Source organism: Vespula vulgaris, chromosome 3, assembly GCF_905475345.1.
Source record: "Vespula vulgaris chromosome 3, iyVesVulg1.1, whole genome shotgun sequence".
Taxonomy (NCBI): Eukaryota; Metazoa; Arthropoda; class Insecta; order Hymenoptera; family Vespidae; genus Vespula; species Vespula vulgaris.
In genome coordinates, this window is record NC_066588.1 from 5,161,433 (window position 1) to 5,176,575 (window position 15,143).

Here is a 15,143-nt window from a genome sequence, read left to right on the forward strand (position 1 = left end):
AAACGCGGTTACGTTGTCGTATGGACGATGCACGACGGCCGTTGTTGAGAATCGTAAAGGTAGAGGGAGAAATTTCAATCACTGTTACCCAGACCGGCAGACGCGGCTATTATTTTTCGATCAGATCCACTGATTATATTACGCGACTGCTCGCTTTTCGTTCCCGCTCCCCGTTCCACTTCACTCCCGGTTCGTAGCAGGAACCTTTTAGATGTATTCCAAAACGGTGAGAGCGAAAAATTACGAGTGGTACAACGCACGCTTTCACCCTTCGCCAATACGCTTCCATCGTCCCTCAATGTTCCACGTGAACGTTTAAAATTGGTAATGGTTGGGATTCACATTTCGTGAATTCGCTCGTTGATATTGAACATCAGGAATGATCGGTAGTCGGCCTGAATGATCAATACATTATACGAATGATCGGTATAAAATTTAAATAAATTAGTATACTTTCTAAATAATTCGATAGACGACATGAATCAAATCAATAGATAATATCAAAATAATTAGCAGATATATTTTCTAATAATAAGAATGATCGGTAGCCGGCTTGAATGATCAATACATTATACGAATGATCGGTATAAAATTGAAATGAATTAGTATACTTTCTAAATAATTCGATAGACGACATGAATCAAATCAATAGATAATATCAAAATAATTAGCAGATATACTTTCTAATAATTAGAATACGAGGCTAGTAATCTGAAAAAAATACTGAATAAACAAGCTATAAAAACATTTCTAATCTAATCACAAAATCCTTCCAATGGATCATTGTTCTACAGGTACTACTACGATAAGAACATCATGACGAAGGTCCACGGGAAGAGGTACGCGTACAAGTTCGACTTTCAAGGTCTAGCAGCAGCTACGCAACCAGCTGCGGCTGATCCCGCGGCATACAAATACCAAAGTGAGCTCTTCATGTCTGGTTATGGTCATGCAAAGTTAAACTTGATGCCACCACCAGCAGCATCAGTTTCCGTTTCGGTACCAGGTGGTCTTTTCCAATCAGCATCCAGTTATTGGTCGACGACACCAAGTGCGAATCTTTACGCTGGTCACCACACGGCATCGGGACACGTGCCGCCACATCTTGGCACCTACCCCCATTACGCATGACCTTCTGCCGAACATTGGGGCACTCTTGGTACGCCGCGTTAATGATACCATCTAATCGTAACTGAGAAAATCTCTTTCGGGACAAAAACGTCTAATAACTCGGGAAAAAAGCGTCTTGATACGCACTTGTCACGTCCAAAATCGATTAATGGGACGTGTGTTAAAACAACATCGTGCACCGTCGCACCCTATTAAACTAACTCCCTTCAACAAATCCATAAATCACCTTGCTCTCTTTTACCTATCGAGTTAATGATTTTTATCCACTATTACGTATACTACCGTCCACGAGATATTTTTTTCATATACCTAATTTATTCAAAAACTAGAGTAAACTCTCTTCTTTATTATATAATATTCGTTTATTATATAATATTTAATATTTAAATGATTATTATTATTATTTTATTATTACAAAATTAGCATCTATCTTTACGTTAACGTGTTAATGAGTTTGTTTTAATAAATGAAATAACATTTACAACTGCATATGATAGATACAGGAAACAGTTGATAGCTTAGAAACGGTAGTCTACGCAGTAGTACGAGTCAACGGAGATTCATCGCCAATTATTTAAACTCGTACCAAAATCAAACCCAAAATCCTTTTCCCTACCGACGTTCCGCGATTCTTCGATACAGGATTAAGAAGCAAATACGTGAATTCTTGAGTATTCGCGTTCTCGTCTTGTGACAATGAAAACGTGAACAACTCGGGACGAACAATCCCCGTCGGACAATTTCGCGAAACTTTCGTGGTCGACGGTGCGCTCGGATTCTTGTAAGATCATTGTAAATAAAATATATTGCATTACGCGAACGATCGAGAAGTTTATATGACGATTCTCTTGAATTACGATTTATCCTTACATATTTTTCAGGACATTTACGAATAGATAATTTTTTTTTATTTTTTTCTCTCTTCTTTTTTTGATGATCGATAGAAACAAATGAAAGATAATTATTCTGATAATATTGAGATGTTATCGAAATATTAACGAACGAATAACGATGTCATTTCCGTAAATTAACACGATGGAAAGCAATCATGTAACGATAAATCGTACGATCGGAGTTGGTCTATCTAAACGTCGATTCGTCTATTGATAAGGACCCAGCGTGATTCCATCAGCGAAATGTTGAATTTTGCAGCCCGATCGAATCGGTTATGATGAGACGTCAGATAGTTCAAAAAAAAACATTTAAAAATACAAATATACAAAAATAATCCGTTATGAGTGTCATATCAATCATTTGCATCTATTTATCACACACAATTTTAAAACGATAGATACACGATTTGAAAAAGCTAATTCATATGTTCCAAAATAAATAGCATGGCACTTTGGATTGGCAAAATACGTAACCGATTGTCGATTAGGGTTAAAAGCAATGCGTGTATTATAAACTCTTTTAACTTATTTGTTATATAATAATAATAATAATAATAATAATAATAATAATAATAATAATTATAATAATTATAATAATTATAATGATTATAATAATAATAATAATAATAATAATAATAATAATAATAATAATAATAGTAATAATGATAATGCTAATGATAATGGTATAGATAGAGATGCCTCGTCGTGTCGTTTAACGACAGGTAATAGCAAATATACGCTTCTTGATACTGTGGCATACAGTGGCAAAGAAGTGTCAGTTGAACCGCGACAAATTTAAAAAATTAATAATAATAATGATGCTGAAAAGAAAAAAAATACACCACGCAGCGAGTTAACATCGATTCTCTCTCATCCAAACTTACAATATTATTACATTATACGTACATACCGATATGCAAAGGAAAAAGAAAAAAAGAGAAAGAGATCCATGGTTTCTTTGCGCGATATTTATTTTCCATGATCGATTAGTAGTCCTTCTAGTCAGACGGACGTGAACGAATGAACAGAGAGATATTCGACACAGAGAGTAATAAATATTTTCTATGAAACGATGTTTTTCAATAAATATTCCTTTAATACGTGTGTGGCTACTCTATCTATGCAAACAACAATCGAGGATATAGCTCGGTGAGAGGCCAAGGATGATGATTATTAGTTAGCCCTCGTCGAAGAACGCCGAACGCCGAAAATTCGAAAAAAAACAAACTCCCTCTCACCCTTCTTCCCCACGCTCATCCTATTCCCTTCCCCTCCCCCAACGAGTCCCCTATTTTCTTCACTGAAATCCGGGATAATCTTTTATTGTATGTTATATTAGCCCCGTTTTCGTCCTAAACGATGTACCTCTGTCATAGAAGCGTAACTCCCGAAGTCGTATGCTGTACAATATACCATCCGTAAGAAAAGAAAAAGAAAAAGAAAAAAAGAAGTAAGAAGCAATTTATAGAATTACTTTTAACGATCAAAAATGCTGCTCCGTACGATCCATAGAATCGCTTTATATGTATGTATGTATGTATAGGGTGATATAATCGACAAGACGAAAAAAAAAGAAAGAAAACAAATAAAAAAAGAAAAAAAAAAGAGAGATAAGGTGGCTTCTCGTTTCTCGATTGGCAATACTAGATGCGATTCCATGGAATGTCGGAGAAATGCTCGTGTAGATAGGATGTTTTCATGTGTAGACACGTAGAAACATAGACGAATTAGATTTAGATCGCGAGTGAGTGTGGGTGGTGAGTGTGTATATGTATATGTGTATGTGTATGTGTATGTGTATGTATATGCGAGAGAGAGAGAGAATGAGAGAATGTATTATGTGAGCGTGTATGTATGTATGTATGTAGGAAGAAAGAGAGAGAGAATGTAACGTTGAAATCGAATCGGACGAATGTGATGTACTTTAAGTGTGCGTGTATGTGTGTGTGTTATGTTTGTCTCTCTCCGAGCGTATCCGCGAGAGTGGGCGTGATTTTTAAAAATGGTGGAAAGGCGATGATAACGATGACGACGATGATGATGACGACGATGACAATGATAGATGCAAGGGCGGCGAGGATGTCTGGCACTAGCGTAGACCGCGTTAGGTTAGGTAGATAAGCGACCCCTCTCACGCAGCAAGAAAAGTACATACACACCATATACATACATAGGAGAGAGCCTCAAAGGTCAGGAAACAAGCGGCTGCTACGTATATACGATGGCTACGACGACGGTCAGGTGGAGAGGAATGGAAGAAAAGGAACGCAAAAGAAAAAAAATAGAGAGAAAAGAGAAAGAGAGAGACAGAGAGAATGAAAATGGAACAAGAAGAAGAAGCAACAACAACAACAAAAAAAAAAGAAAGAAAGAAAGAAGTAAAGAAAAGGAATGCGAGAGAAAGAGGGGGCGCTGTTGTTGTTCTTGTTGTCGTGCGCTTGTATTAAAGTCGCCATGTTCTAATTAAACGTGCCGACGGGGTTGTATCAGTCGTCGGCAAAATCAATGTGAACAGTACAGTGTCCAAAGTTGTGTATTGTAGGTGTGTGTATATCTTTGTCTCTCTCTTTCTCTCTCTCTCTCTCTTTCTCTCTCTCTCTCTCTCTCCCTCTCTCTCTCTCTCTCTCTCTTATTCTTTCTTTCTACCATACGTGAAAGAAAAAGAGAAGGAGAATGAAAGCAAAGGGGTAGAAGAGAAAGAAAGAGAAAGAAAGACAGAGAAGGTGGGAGAGGGGGATGATGGAAAAAAAAGAAAAAAAAGAGAAAAAATAAAAAAAGAAGAAAAGAAATAAAGCAAAGAACACGGTAGGTCAGCCTTGGTTGTCGGCGGTTGGCGAATTGGTCGGGTTGCCATGGAGAAAAGCGAGGTATTCCTCCCTAGGTTCGGGACCGCCCCAACGGGAAACCCCCATTCGGGAAATTCGTGGCGTCGCCGAAGCTGCCACATTGCCGGAGGTTTAGCTCGGCTCGGCTAATCGATTCTGCTACCAATCAGCGCCCGCGCTCTTCCACCTTGCTCTCCTCCTCCTCCTCCTCCCCCTCCCCCTCCTCCTCCTCCTTCACAACCTTCTACGTTGAAACCTTCCTCCCTCCCACTATCTACCTCCGTTCATCATCCTTCTCGACCAAGAACACACCAAAGCTTCTCTCTTCTCGTCACCTTTTCGCGACTCCGTTGTTATTCTCTAGAACACCACCTACGTATCTCTACTTCTTTTCTTTTGTATCTATTCCTATCGTTACCATCGAGCTGTTCTGTTTTGTGTACTTCTTTTCCTACTGTTATTTTTTTTTCTTCTAGCTATTTATCTATCCACTACTACTAATTCACCTATTACCTACATATATATCTACTACCATAGCTCACTGCTACCAGCTTACCTACTATCTATATACCTACTACCATAGTTCACTACTATCACAGTTCAACCTTCTAGTTATATATCTACTACAGTAATTCACTACTAACTACTTACCTACTCCTCCATTTTCCAAAAAAAGGTTCTATTTCACGAAGAGACAATCGAGATATAAGCTATTTATATCCTCCTAAATACTTGAGGACAGTCAAGCAAATAAGTTTTTTTACGTTGAACATCTAATAAGACGACGATAACGGATTTGATTTTTATTCTTATTTTATTTTTATCAAAAAATCATCAGAGGTTTTTCTATTAGAAAAATTCGTATATTTGTTTTATTTCTAATGGTTTCGACCATTGATTTCTTTTTTGTACCAATATATAGATAATATTCATCGTACTACTTGCTTCATCGAAGAACATCTATCAAACGAGAGAATCTCGACTCAGCGAGGATAAAAACTACTCGAATACTACTACGTGCATCAAGGTGACATCTTTAAATAATTTTTTAATAGGAAAATCTTTTAGATCGACGACTTCGAGTCTGAATGGAAGTTAAAATGGAAATGTAATTATATATTAGTAGCATCTATTAGATGTTACGTTGATATAGTATTTCCATAATGTAATGTGTATTTGCCGATAGTAATTCTCGGCTATTTGAGAGAAAAATAAATACTGTTAACAATCGATCCAATTTAATTGAATTTTAAATTATTATACTGCTATAATAATTAATTATTATTTTTGGCATAATATAACAAATCAATTAAAAAAAGATAAGGAATGAATAATTTTTTATTCTTAACGATCGAAAGATAAGTATAGTATACTTTAATAGAACATTGCCATTTTGAAAAACCAATTATGCGTATTTTTCATAACGTTTACGCAGAAAAATAGACTTGAAATATTTTCTCGTTTTTTTATTTTGAGAAATTATAGATATTAATGTAACATAACGATTATTTGATTTTTTATCTTATCGAACAACTTCAATTTCTCGTTTATTTAAAAATAATTCAAATATTGCTCGTTCAATCACGATGGATTTTCTGCTTTACGACTGCCCTCTTTTTTCTCATCGTTCGATCGATCGCTTCGTCTTCATAATTTAACCGAGAAAAATGCTATGATCGATCTAATTCATATTTTGTACTCGATTTCAATTGTCAGCAGGTCTTAGAGGCCTACAAGTGACCTCCCACTGTGCAGGGCCATGCTTTCTAGCGATCAACAAAATTCTTGCGCTGTTTTTAATTAAGAAATTTCATTTTCATGATCGTAACTCCTCATATCTGGCTTCTTACGAAATAAGAATTAGTAATTATTTTCAAACTAAAAAAATATGTTACAAATTATAACTTATTTATTTTTTTAATTTATATCTCTCACTTTATGATGATGATCACAATTATAAACGATAATGAAAAAAGAGAATTTATAAAATTTATTTTAGCATTTTATTTCACTATCTGTTTCTCGTTTTCTATTTTATTTCGTTTCTTATACACAACATTACCGATAATTCGTAAAAAAGAAATACATACCTAACTAATCCCTTATAAAGTCCACAACGTTATTAATACGATCAGTAAACCCGTGAAATTGGTTCATTTGGTGTAATATATATTTCCATGATGAGAATGATTTGTCCATTCTGCAACAAACAACGAGCTGCACATATTTCTCTGCTATATAATTCCCCCTCTCCCACCTTCTCTTCTCTGTCTTTCTTTCTCTTTCTTTCTCTTCTACCCCTTTGCTTTCATTTCTCTGCTATATAATTCGCTGCCGAACAATCGTTCTGGCGTAAATTTAAGTTCATATGATCGGTGACAATAATTCTGCTGTCATTCGAACTTTAATAAATTGCAACTCTACCATTCCTCATACCAGACTTATTCAATTAGACGAAAGTGAGGACGTCTCCACAATTTAGAGCTTAAATACAATATTTACATGTAACTATAGTATTCAAATTAACTCATGGAGATTCTGCAGTCAGCAATTATTGATATTCTTGATTAATTTTGTTAAGGCAATTATTACACCAACATATATCAGAAAAAAAAAATCTTACAAGGAATGATCAGCAGAATGGTAAATATTCAGATACATAATTCAAACATAGCTGGCTCGAAACTGGTGAAATTTATCCGATTATATTTCATTTTATCAAACTGAATGTATCTAATCAAACAATTTTATCTATTGCATGTATAGATAAATTATTTTTATAAAAACCAATATATGAGCGCCTTCCCAAATCCAAAGAATAGTTTACAGCGAATAACATCAATATAGTTATCTTTCTGTTTTACCAACCGTTAGCAAAAAGGGTTTATTTTACTGAACGTTAGTGTAGTAGGTTTCTATTTTACCAACCGCTAATATCGATAAAATAAATTGTTTTACTTTCATTCCTATTTTTCCGACCTGACAAAATATCGGTAATAGGACAATGCTGTTTTATCGTATAAATAAAAATCATCGATACCAGAAGCTTCATCGACCAAGTAAAACACCACGGTTTAATATTACATCGTAAAAAAGTAAATTAATATTTAAATGATAATACTTTTGCTTAACAAATATCGTAACACGTGTGAAACTAAAAATAATTTTAATTAAAAATTTCAATACTTAATAATTTTAATATCGGGATCATTGGCCTTGTGTAATATAAATATATTTTGGATATAGGATTAACTTCGACGATTACCGAGTTAGTTTTCTTTTATATTCCGACGAGTGCACGTCGAATTATTTTAAACGAGAAAATTAAGAAATTAATAATTTCGATAATTTTTATATTATTTAAATAATCTAATGTACGCAAAATATAATAAACTAATATTTAAACAATAATACATTTCTTTAATATGAAAAAGATTGTAACGCGGGAGAAACAGAATAATTTTAATTTAAAATTTCAATACTTAAAAATTTTGATTTCGAGATCCTTGGTTATATATGATGTCAACAAAATCAAACTTTTCATTGACTTTGACAATTACTGGATTAGTCTTCCTTTGTATTCCGGCGAGTGAACGTCGTAGTTCGCACAGGATACGTTTCCTGCAAGTAATAACGAACAGTTCATGCAAATACATTAGTATATCACTAGTTTTTTAAATACTCTATGCAAATTATTTTATTTTAGAATTAAATTGTGAAGTGGGGATGCTTGGCTACGAGTGACGATAACAAAATCGGACCTTCGACCGACTTTGACAGTCTCTAGTTTAGTTTTGCTTTGAACTTCGACTAGTGCACATCGCAGTTCTCACAGTACGCATTCTCTACGATAAATAACGATAAATAACGAAGAGGTAATACAAAAACATTTCTATATCTCTCATTCTTTCGTTATTAAACGGAAATTATTTTATTTTAGAATTAAATTGTGAAGTAGGGATACTTGGCTACAAGCGATGATAACAAAATCGGACCTTCGACCGACTTTGACAGTTACTAGTTCAGTTTTGCTTTGTATTACGAGGAGTGTGCATCGAAGTTCTGGCAGGATGTCTTTCCTACAAATATCAACGAAGACTTCAAGTAAATATATTTCTCTATCACATATTTCTTGAATAATTTATACATTTTCTTATTATAACTGCGATACAAATTATTCTGATTCTATTTTTCTGTTTCAGAACTTTATTGCCATCGCGTGTAGCAATGAAGTAATCGAATACTTGTACGGCTAAAATAAAAATATCGCAAAGTAGAAGCAGTGTTTGTTCGTTCGAGTTTCGCGATTTAAACCATAAGTGTTTTTGCATGAACTGCGTGCAATGCAGTCGTTAGAGTCAGTGTTTGTTCGCGAAGTTTTTTGATTTTTTAATAGTCGCACAGACTGTATTTATAAAAGATAGTAGAGTTTCGCGAAATAAATTCAGTGATCGTTCGTTAATAAACAACTACCGCGAATTAAAATCAGTGCATCACTGAAGAGGATCTCAACCAACTTCGATATCGACCTACCACATTTTCAACCAACTACAAATCATCCACCCTCAATTTCGACCTAAATCGCGGACGAGTGTTTTGGAGCCATCGTAGAACTTCTTAAGTAGTAAGTAATTTTTTAAGTCTCTCCAATCACTCAATCATGTCGAGGACGAAAAATCCGAATCGGCACGAGTGATTGGTTGTAATTAATAAGTAAAAGAGCATTGAATGATCACGAGTAAATTTCTTCGGAAATTTACTCGTGAATGGTTCGTTATTTTTTGACTTATTTGTTAGATCAAGATAAAGTCTTCTTGTTTAAACGCGTTAATTATTTGAAATTTTTAATATTTAAGTACATTTTTAAATAACTTTCTCTCGCGAAAATAGTAAAGAATCGCGATATTTGATTTATAAAGAATCACAAATGTCGATTCGGACCTTTCGTCCTCGACATAATCGGAGGAACTTAAAAAATCACTTACTACTTAAGAAGTTCTACGATGGCTCCAAAACACTCGTCCGCGATTTAGGTCGAAATTGAGAGTGCATGATTTGTAGTTGGTTGAAAATGAGGTAGGTCGATATCGAAGTTAGTTGAGATCCTCTTCAGTGATGCACTGATTTTAATTCGCGGTAGAATCACAAATTTTTCACTTTTTTCTTTTTTAATAAATCACGAATGATTGAATCAAACTTATAAAATATTATATATAACGTAAAAGAAAAATTAAACGAAACAGGAACAGATCTGAATACGTTTGAAAGGCTACACGGACGAACGAAGACTGCGTAGCGAAAAACTGGAAAGGTTGTCTTCTTGATCGTCCTTTGATTGTTTACAAGTACGTTTGTCGAACTTCCTAAGTACTCCGCATAGTATAGCGTACACAAATAAACATACATACACACATCTACAATAAAATATTACCACGTACAAATGCTTTTGCATTTATTGCTTTTTATTTTTATACGGAAACTGGAAATCATTTCCAAGAATTATTTAACAATAGCGAGAAAATTCTAAATCTATTATGTATATCCTAATGTTATCTTTACTTGTTTATTAAGAATATTATATGTATTAAATGTGTTATCGTATTATATGTATCTAAAAAAAGATTTTGAATTTTAAAATATGTGGATATGATGGTGAACATAAGTAAAATAGAAAATATAATACTTAACTAGAAAAATATAAATAAAAATAAATAATATATATTAGTATATAATGTATAATAAATTAATGATAATATATATATATATATATTAACATATAATACATTAACATACAAATTCCTAATAATAAAGGTAGAATAAAAATGTTCTGTAATAAAATATGTAATTAAAACGAAATTAATTTTTTTCGTAGATTTAAATCTTTCTAAAAGCTCTTTCGCAGATCTAACACGATAAAATACTGTATAAGAATTTCTTTTCTAATCTTGTTTTTCTTTTCTTTGGTAAAATTTCTGGAAAAGTACGTGCTAATTCATGTCGAATTTATTCATCTCTCTCTCTCTCCCCCTCCCTCCTCTTCTCCTTCTTTCCCTCTTTCTCATTCACTCTCTTTCTCTTTCTATTATGTCTCGTTCAATGTTATTAAAATGAAATAAATTTACCTGTGATATATATGAAGAGAAAGCAAGATAAACATAAAACTGGTGTATACAATGTTGTGTTATTTCTTCTGACAGAATTCTTGGAAATCTGGAAAGTGTAAGATCATGTTAGTATACGATACGAATAAAAGTGTGTGTTTACATATCGATGTGTGTCTATATATATGTGTACAATACCCATAACTATATATGATATGTAATGTGTGTGTATGTGTGTGTGTGTGTGTCTATGATGGATATGAAAATCGAATATATGATCAAGGATATGGACGATCACAATTACAAATACAAAATTATTGAATGAAATATCGTCAGAAAGTGAGAGAGATATCGATAAAGCTGGAAAATAGTATTACGCAATAGTGATGCGGGGGATCTACGAGATGTCAATTTTATTTTCGCGAATATCTTTTAAACGCAAACGATGGTCTAACTTGCGAACGCGGCTTCATAAAAATCATGCGATCAGCTATCGATTGATATATTGGAAGAAGATATACGTTAAAAAAAATCTGCTCATTACCTGTAATTATGCGGAGCGATGAAATACCGTGTACACTTGTTATCATGTCCAAAATGGCGATGAGACCACTAACAAGGAAACGAAGAAGACGCCGTAGCAGGATTACGTAACGATACGACGTGAGTCAATTCACATATTAATTTTTTCAATTAAAAATAATAATGATATATGACAGAAATATATAGGCGTATGAAAAACGTCACAAATGTAATTAATTTGAATTTTAAATATAGGCAATAATATTCTGATGAAATAATTATATTTTTTAAATATATAGAAATATAAAATAAACATACACATGTATCACATCTATCTCTATACAGTATCCCTATGCTTTCTATATTACTCTCGAAATAATGAGTAATTAATAGATCGAATAATTTGAAAGATTTATGTATTTACATATATATCTCCATATATACATATATATATATTACATGTACAATTTGTAAGAATACAATTTGTCACTCGACTATCGAAGAAAATGAATATATCGATCTTCTTCTATGTGTGTGTGTGTAATAGAGTAATACATCGAATATCACAGCGATGGGAATAAAAAAGTGATCACGAGAAACGTTGACACACACATTTCATAGAGAAGAATTCTAAAATAATTTATTAAACAGATTTCCTTATTATTTTTATATATTCTTATTTGTTTGTATTTATTATCTTCTATTCTCATTTACTTAAATGAATCACCATTAACCTGTCATCGGTATATACTATTGTTTAAATATTTCATCGTATTTCGAGTACATTGTACATTATTTAAATAATTATAAAATCATCGAATCTATAAGCTCATTAAACGTAGCGATACGAAAAGAGAATATTTCGGTCGTTAGTCCTCCGAGTACGAAAGCAATCTACTTCACGGAAACAAACTACACACCATTCTAAGGTTTATATGAAAATTTCTAGTGGGGATAGCAGCTTCCTCTCCTTTGCCGCAAAATTCGAGGGGCGCTACTATACGAAATTTTTTTTTCACGAAATTTGTCGAAAAAAGCATTTGTGCCAACAGCTAGTTTAGACGTAATTTTTAAACGATCTTAATGAACACGTTCTCATTTAAAAATAAAGATTTAAATGAAAACTTGACTTTCTCGAATTTTTTAAAAAGCCTTATATTTATGTATAGACTATTGTCGAATAAATAGCATTTTCTGACATTTTTTTTTAAAGGAAATAAAACTTTCAAAAGTTAAAAAAAATCATATTAAAAGATCTTGTTCATCAAAATCGTTGAAGAATTATAATTGGTGTAAACAATTATAAAACCAGGAGTAACGGCAGCCTTATCGAATAATTCGTTGTATGTAACATATATTGCTGTGTTGGTTGTGTATGTGTGTGTGTGTGGATGCTCAATAGGGATTAACATTTTGGTTTTGCATGCGATTATACACGGTATAGGCTTGAAGTAATCATATACATACACATATATGTATGACGAAATATCAAAGACACTGGATGTCTCACAATACCAGCAAATTCTTCTCATCGATATTTATTCCGAGCGATTCACTCGAACGATATAAATGTCATCTGTCGCTCGAAGCGATTAGAAATCATATATTTTTATGAGAATTCATTTAACATTCTAACAAACGATTAAAATGAGTACGAAACATTTAAGTACCGGTAAGTATAAAATAAAATTGAGTTGGAATAATTAGAATTATTGGGGATATGTAATATTTCATTAATTTTTTTTAGGATCAGTCGCACCACCCATTGTACCTGGAAAAATACGTTTATATAGCATGCGTTTTTGTCCATATGCGCAAAGAATACATCTTGTTTTAGATGCCAAGAAAATTCCGTATGTATAATTTAATTAAAATATTTTTAATGAATTATATATTTTTGATATATATACTATTTTTTGTAGATACGACGTTGTTTATATTAATTTAACCCAAAAACCAGAATGGTTCTTAGAGAAAAATCCTTTTGGAAAAGTTCCTTGTATAGAATTAGAAGGAGGAGAAGTATTATATGAAAGTCTTATAATAGCAGAATATCTAGACGAAGCTTATCCACAAAATAAATTGTGTTCACTCAGTCCGTTTGCTAAAGCTAAGGATAAATTGTTGATTGAAAGATTTAATGGAGTTATTACCAATATGTACAAGGTTTCTACAGAGTGATTATTTTAGTTTTCATTGTTTATTTTTTTTTATTGTGTTTTTTTTTTATTTTAACTATTTTTTTCTTCTAATATTTTATAATCATAACCTTAAAATGTTACTACGGCTGAAATTGATTAGTTTTTTCTTCTTATGCATTCTGATTTTATGTGACATTTTTGTAGTTGTATGCTGGAACATCAGTAGATCGTGATTTATATAATGAAGCTTTATCTAGTTTGGAGTATTTTGACAGAGAACTTGTTAAAAGAAGAACTCCTTTCTTTGGAGGTACTTCGCCTGGCATGTTAGATTTAATGATTTGGCCATGGTGCGAAAGAGCAGATATTATTCGGATTTTGCGTGGAGATGAATTTATAATATCTCGAGAACGTTTTCTAAGACTGGTAAGCTAGAAACTAATAGTTCCTTACAGAATATCTATATATTGAAAGTATATTTTGTGTATGTTATAATATTTTTATATATGTAGTTCGAGTGGAGAAATGCAATGAAAGAGGATCCTGCGATTAAAAAAAGTTATTTGGATGCTGAAATACATTCCAAATATGTGCGTAGTCGACTTGCTGGAATACCTCAATATGATTTGCTGCTTAATCTTTAACTAAAATATGTGATTCTGAAAGCCTCTAAAACTTACCTCATTAATGTTTGAATAATAACATTATAACTTAATAATTGTTTATACATGTTTATGTACAAATAACTAATTTAAAAATGATAAAAAATTTGTTCAATATTATATTGAACTATAATTCTGCATTTATATAATATATAAATAAAAGATTATCACATTTCCAATGCTTAAAATAAAGCAATCTGCTTTGATATTTTATTAATATTACAATTTTTTTTTATCATGTTTGTATATGTATATATAAATATAAATAACTAAATGTATATCGATGTTGTATAGTCATGTAACAAACATCGTTGATTAGTTCACCTAATCTACTCAAATACTATTGAAATACTTTGATATTATTAATATTATTTGTACAAAATGTAAAAGCATATTGTAATATATTCATATTTGATCTTTGTTTCTAATAAAAAATAAGTGTAATTCTGTAATACAAAAATAGTAAAATATGGAATGACATCGATAATACTTAGAACACATTATATAGTTCCCTACGGTGTATGTACAAAATGTTTAGAAATCTCTCTTGTATTAAACATACAATACAAACCATAAATTAAAAAACAGATAAAAATTATACTGGCTGTAATTATGAAAGATCGCGTATTTTCTTTTCGTAAACCATATAATTTTTGTTCGTTTATTTTAAGTACTGTTTTAACTTCTTCTAGTTCGTTCTCCAATCTTTCACGATTTTCAATAGTAAGTAATTTAGTTTTTAATCTTTTTTCTATTACTTCCACTCGGTGTAATGATTCCTTTAAGGCATCTTCGACGTGAAGCATCTAAATAATAATAAAAGATAGGTTATGATAAATACTAGATAATTGCAGATATATTTACAAAT

The 15,143-nt window shown here is 32.3% G+C and overlaps 2 protein-coding genes and 2 long non-coding RNA genes across 8 annotated transcripts in view; 3 read left to right on the top strand and 1 right to left on the bottom strand.

Annotated features, from left to right (window-relative positions):
- LOC127062132 (transcriptional regulator ERG homolog) overlaps positions 1-4,530 on the top strand; it is a 30,783-nt gene extending 26,253 nt beyond the window's left edge. For all 4 annotated transcript variants that reach the window (XM_050989829.1, XM_050989830.1, XM_050989828.1 and 1 more), the window contains one exon: positions 795-4,530. In XM_050989829.1, the coding sequence (XP_050845786.1) occupies positions 795-1,131 (337 nt within the window). In that variant the 3' untranslated portion in view covers positions 1,132-4,530. The remainder of the gene's footprint in view (positions 1-794) is intronic.
- A 1,712-nt stretch (positions 4,531-6,242) lies between these two features.
- On the bottom strand, positions 6,243-11,555 carry LOC127062216 (uncharacterized). Of its 2 annotated transcripts, none has more exons than XR_007781087.1 (5): positions 11,495-11,555; positions 10,972-11,059; positions 8,332-8,470; positions 6,940-7,049; positions 6,243-6,639 (listed from the first exon to the last, which is right to left on the bottom strand). It is a non-coding gene; the product is annotated as an uncharacterized LOC127062216 (long non-coding RNA). The 2 variants fall into 2 exon arrangements; XR_007781086.1 differs by having other exon boundaries at positions 6,243-6,727.
- On the top strand, positions 8,579-9,566 carry LOC127062217 (uncharacterized). The gene is made up of 3 exons (XR_007781088.1): positions 8,579-8,724; positions 8,790-8,953; positions 9,052-9,566. It is a non-coding gene; the product is annotated as an uncharacterized LOC127062217 (long non-coding RNA).
- A 953-nt stretch (positions 11,556-12,508) lies between the features above and the next one.
- Positions 12,509-14,875, top strand: LOC127062652 (pyrimidodiazepine synthase-like). Its single transcript, XM_050991254.1, has 6 exons — positions 12,509-12,815; positions 12,917-13,144; positions 13,220-13,325; positions 13,395-13,638; positions 13,818-14,039; positions 14,126-14,875. Exons 2-6 carry the CDS (start codon positions 13,120-13,122, stop codon positions 14,255-14,257), a joined length of 729 nt encoding a protein of 242 aa, XP_050847211.1. The 5' UTR covers positions 12,509-12,815; positions 12,917-13,119; the 3' UTR covers positions 14,258-14,875.
- The last annotated feature ends 268 nt before the right edge of the window (positions 14,876-15,143 follow it).

Excerpts from the sequence above, each read along its gene's own strand:
- LOC127062652 (XM_050991254.1), top strand. The coding sequence starts at position 13,120 with ATGAGTACGAAACATTTAAGTACCG. Across the intron at positions 13,145-13,219 it reads TACGAAACATTTAAGTACCG|GATCAGTCGCACCACCCATT; the intron begins GTAAGTATAAAA and ends AATTTTTTTTAG. Across the intron at positions 14,040-14,125 it reads GAGAACGTTTTCTAAGACTG|TTCGAGTGGAGAAATGCAAT; the intron begins GTAAGCTAGAAA and ends TTATATATGTAG.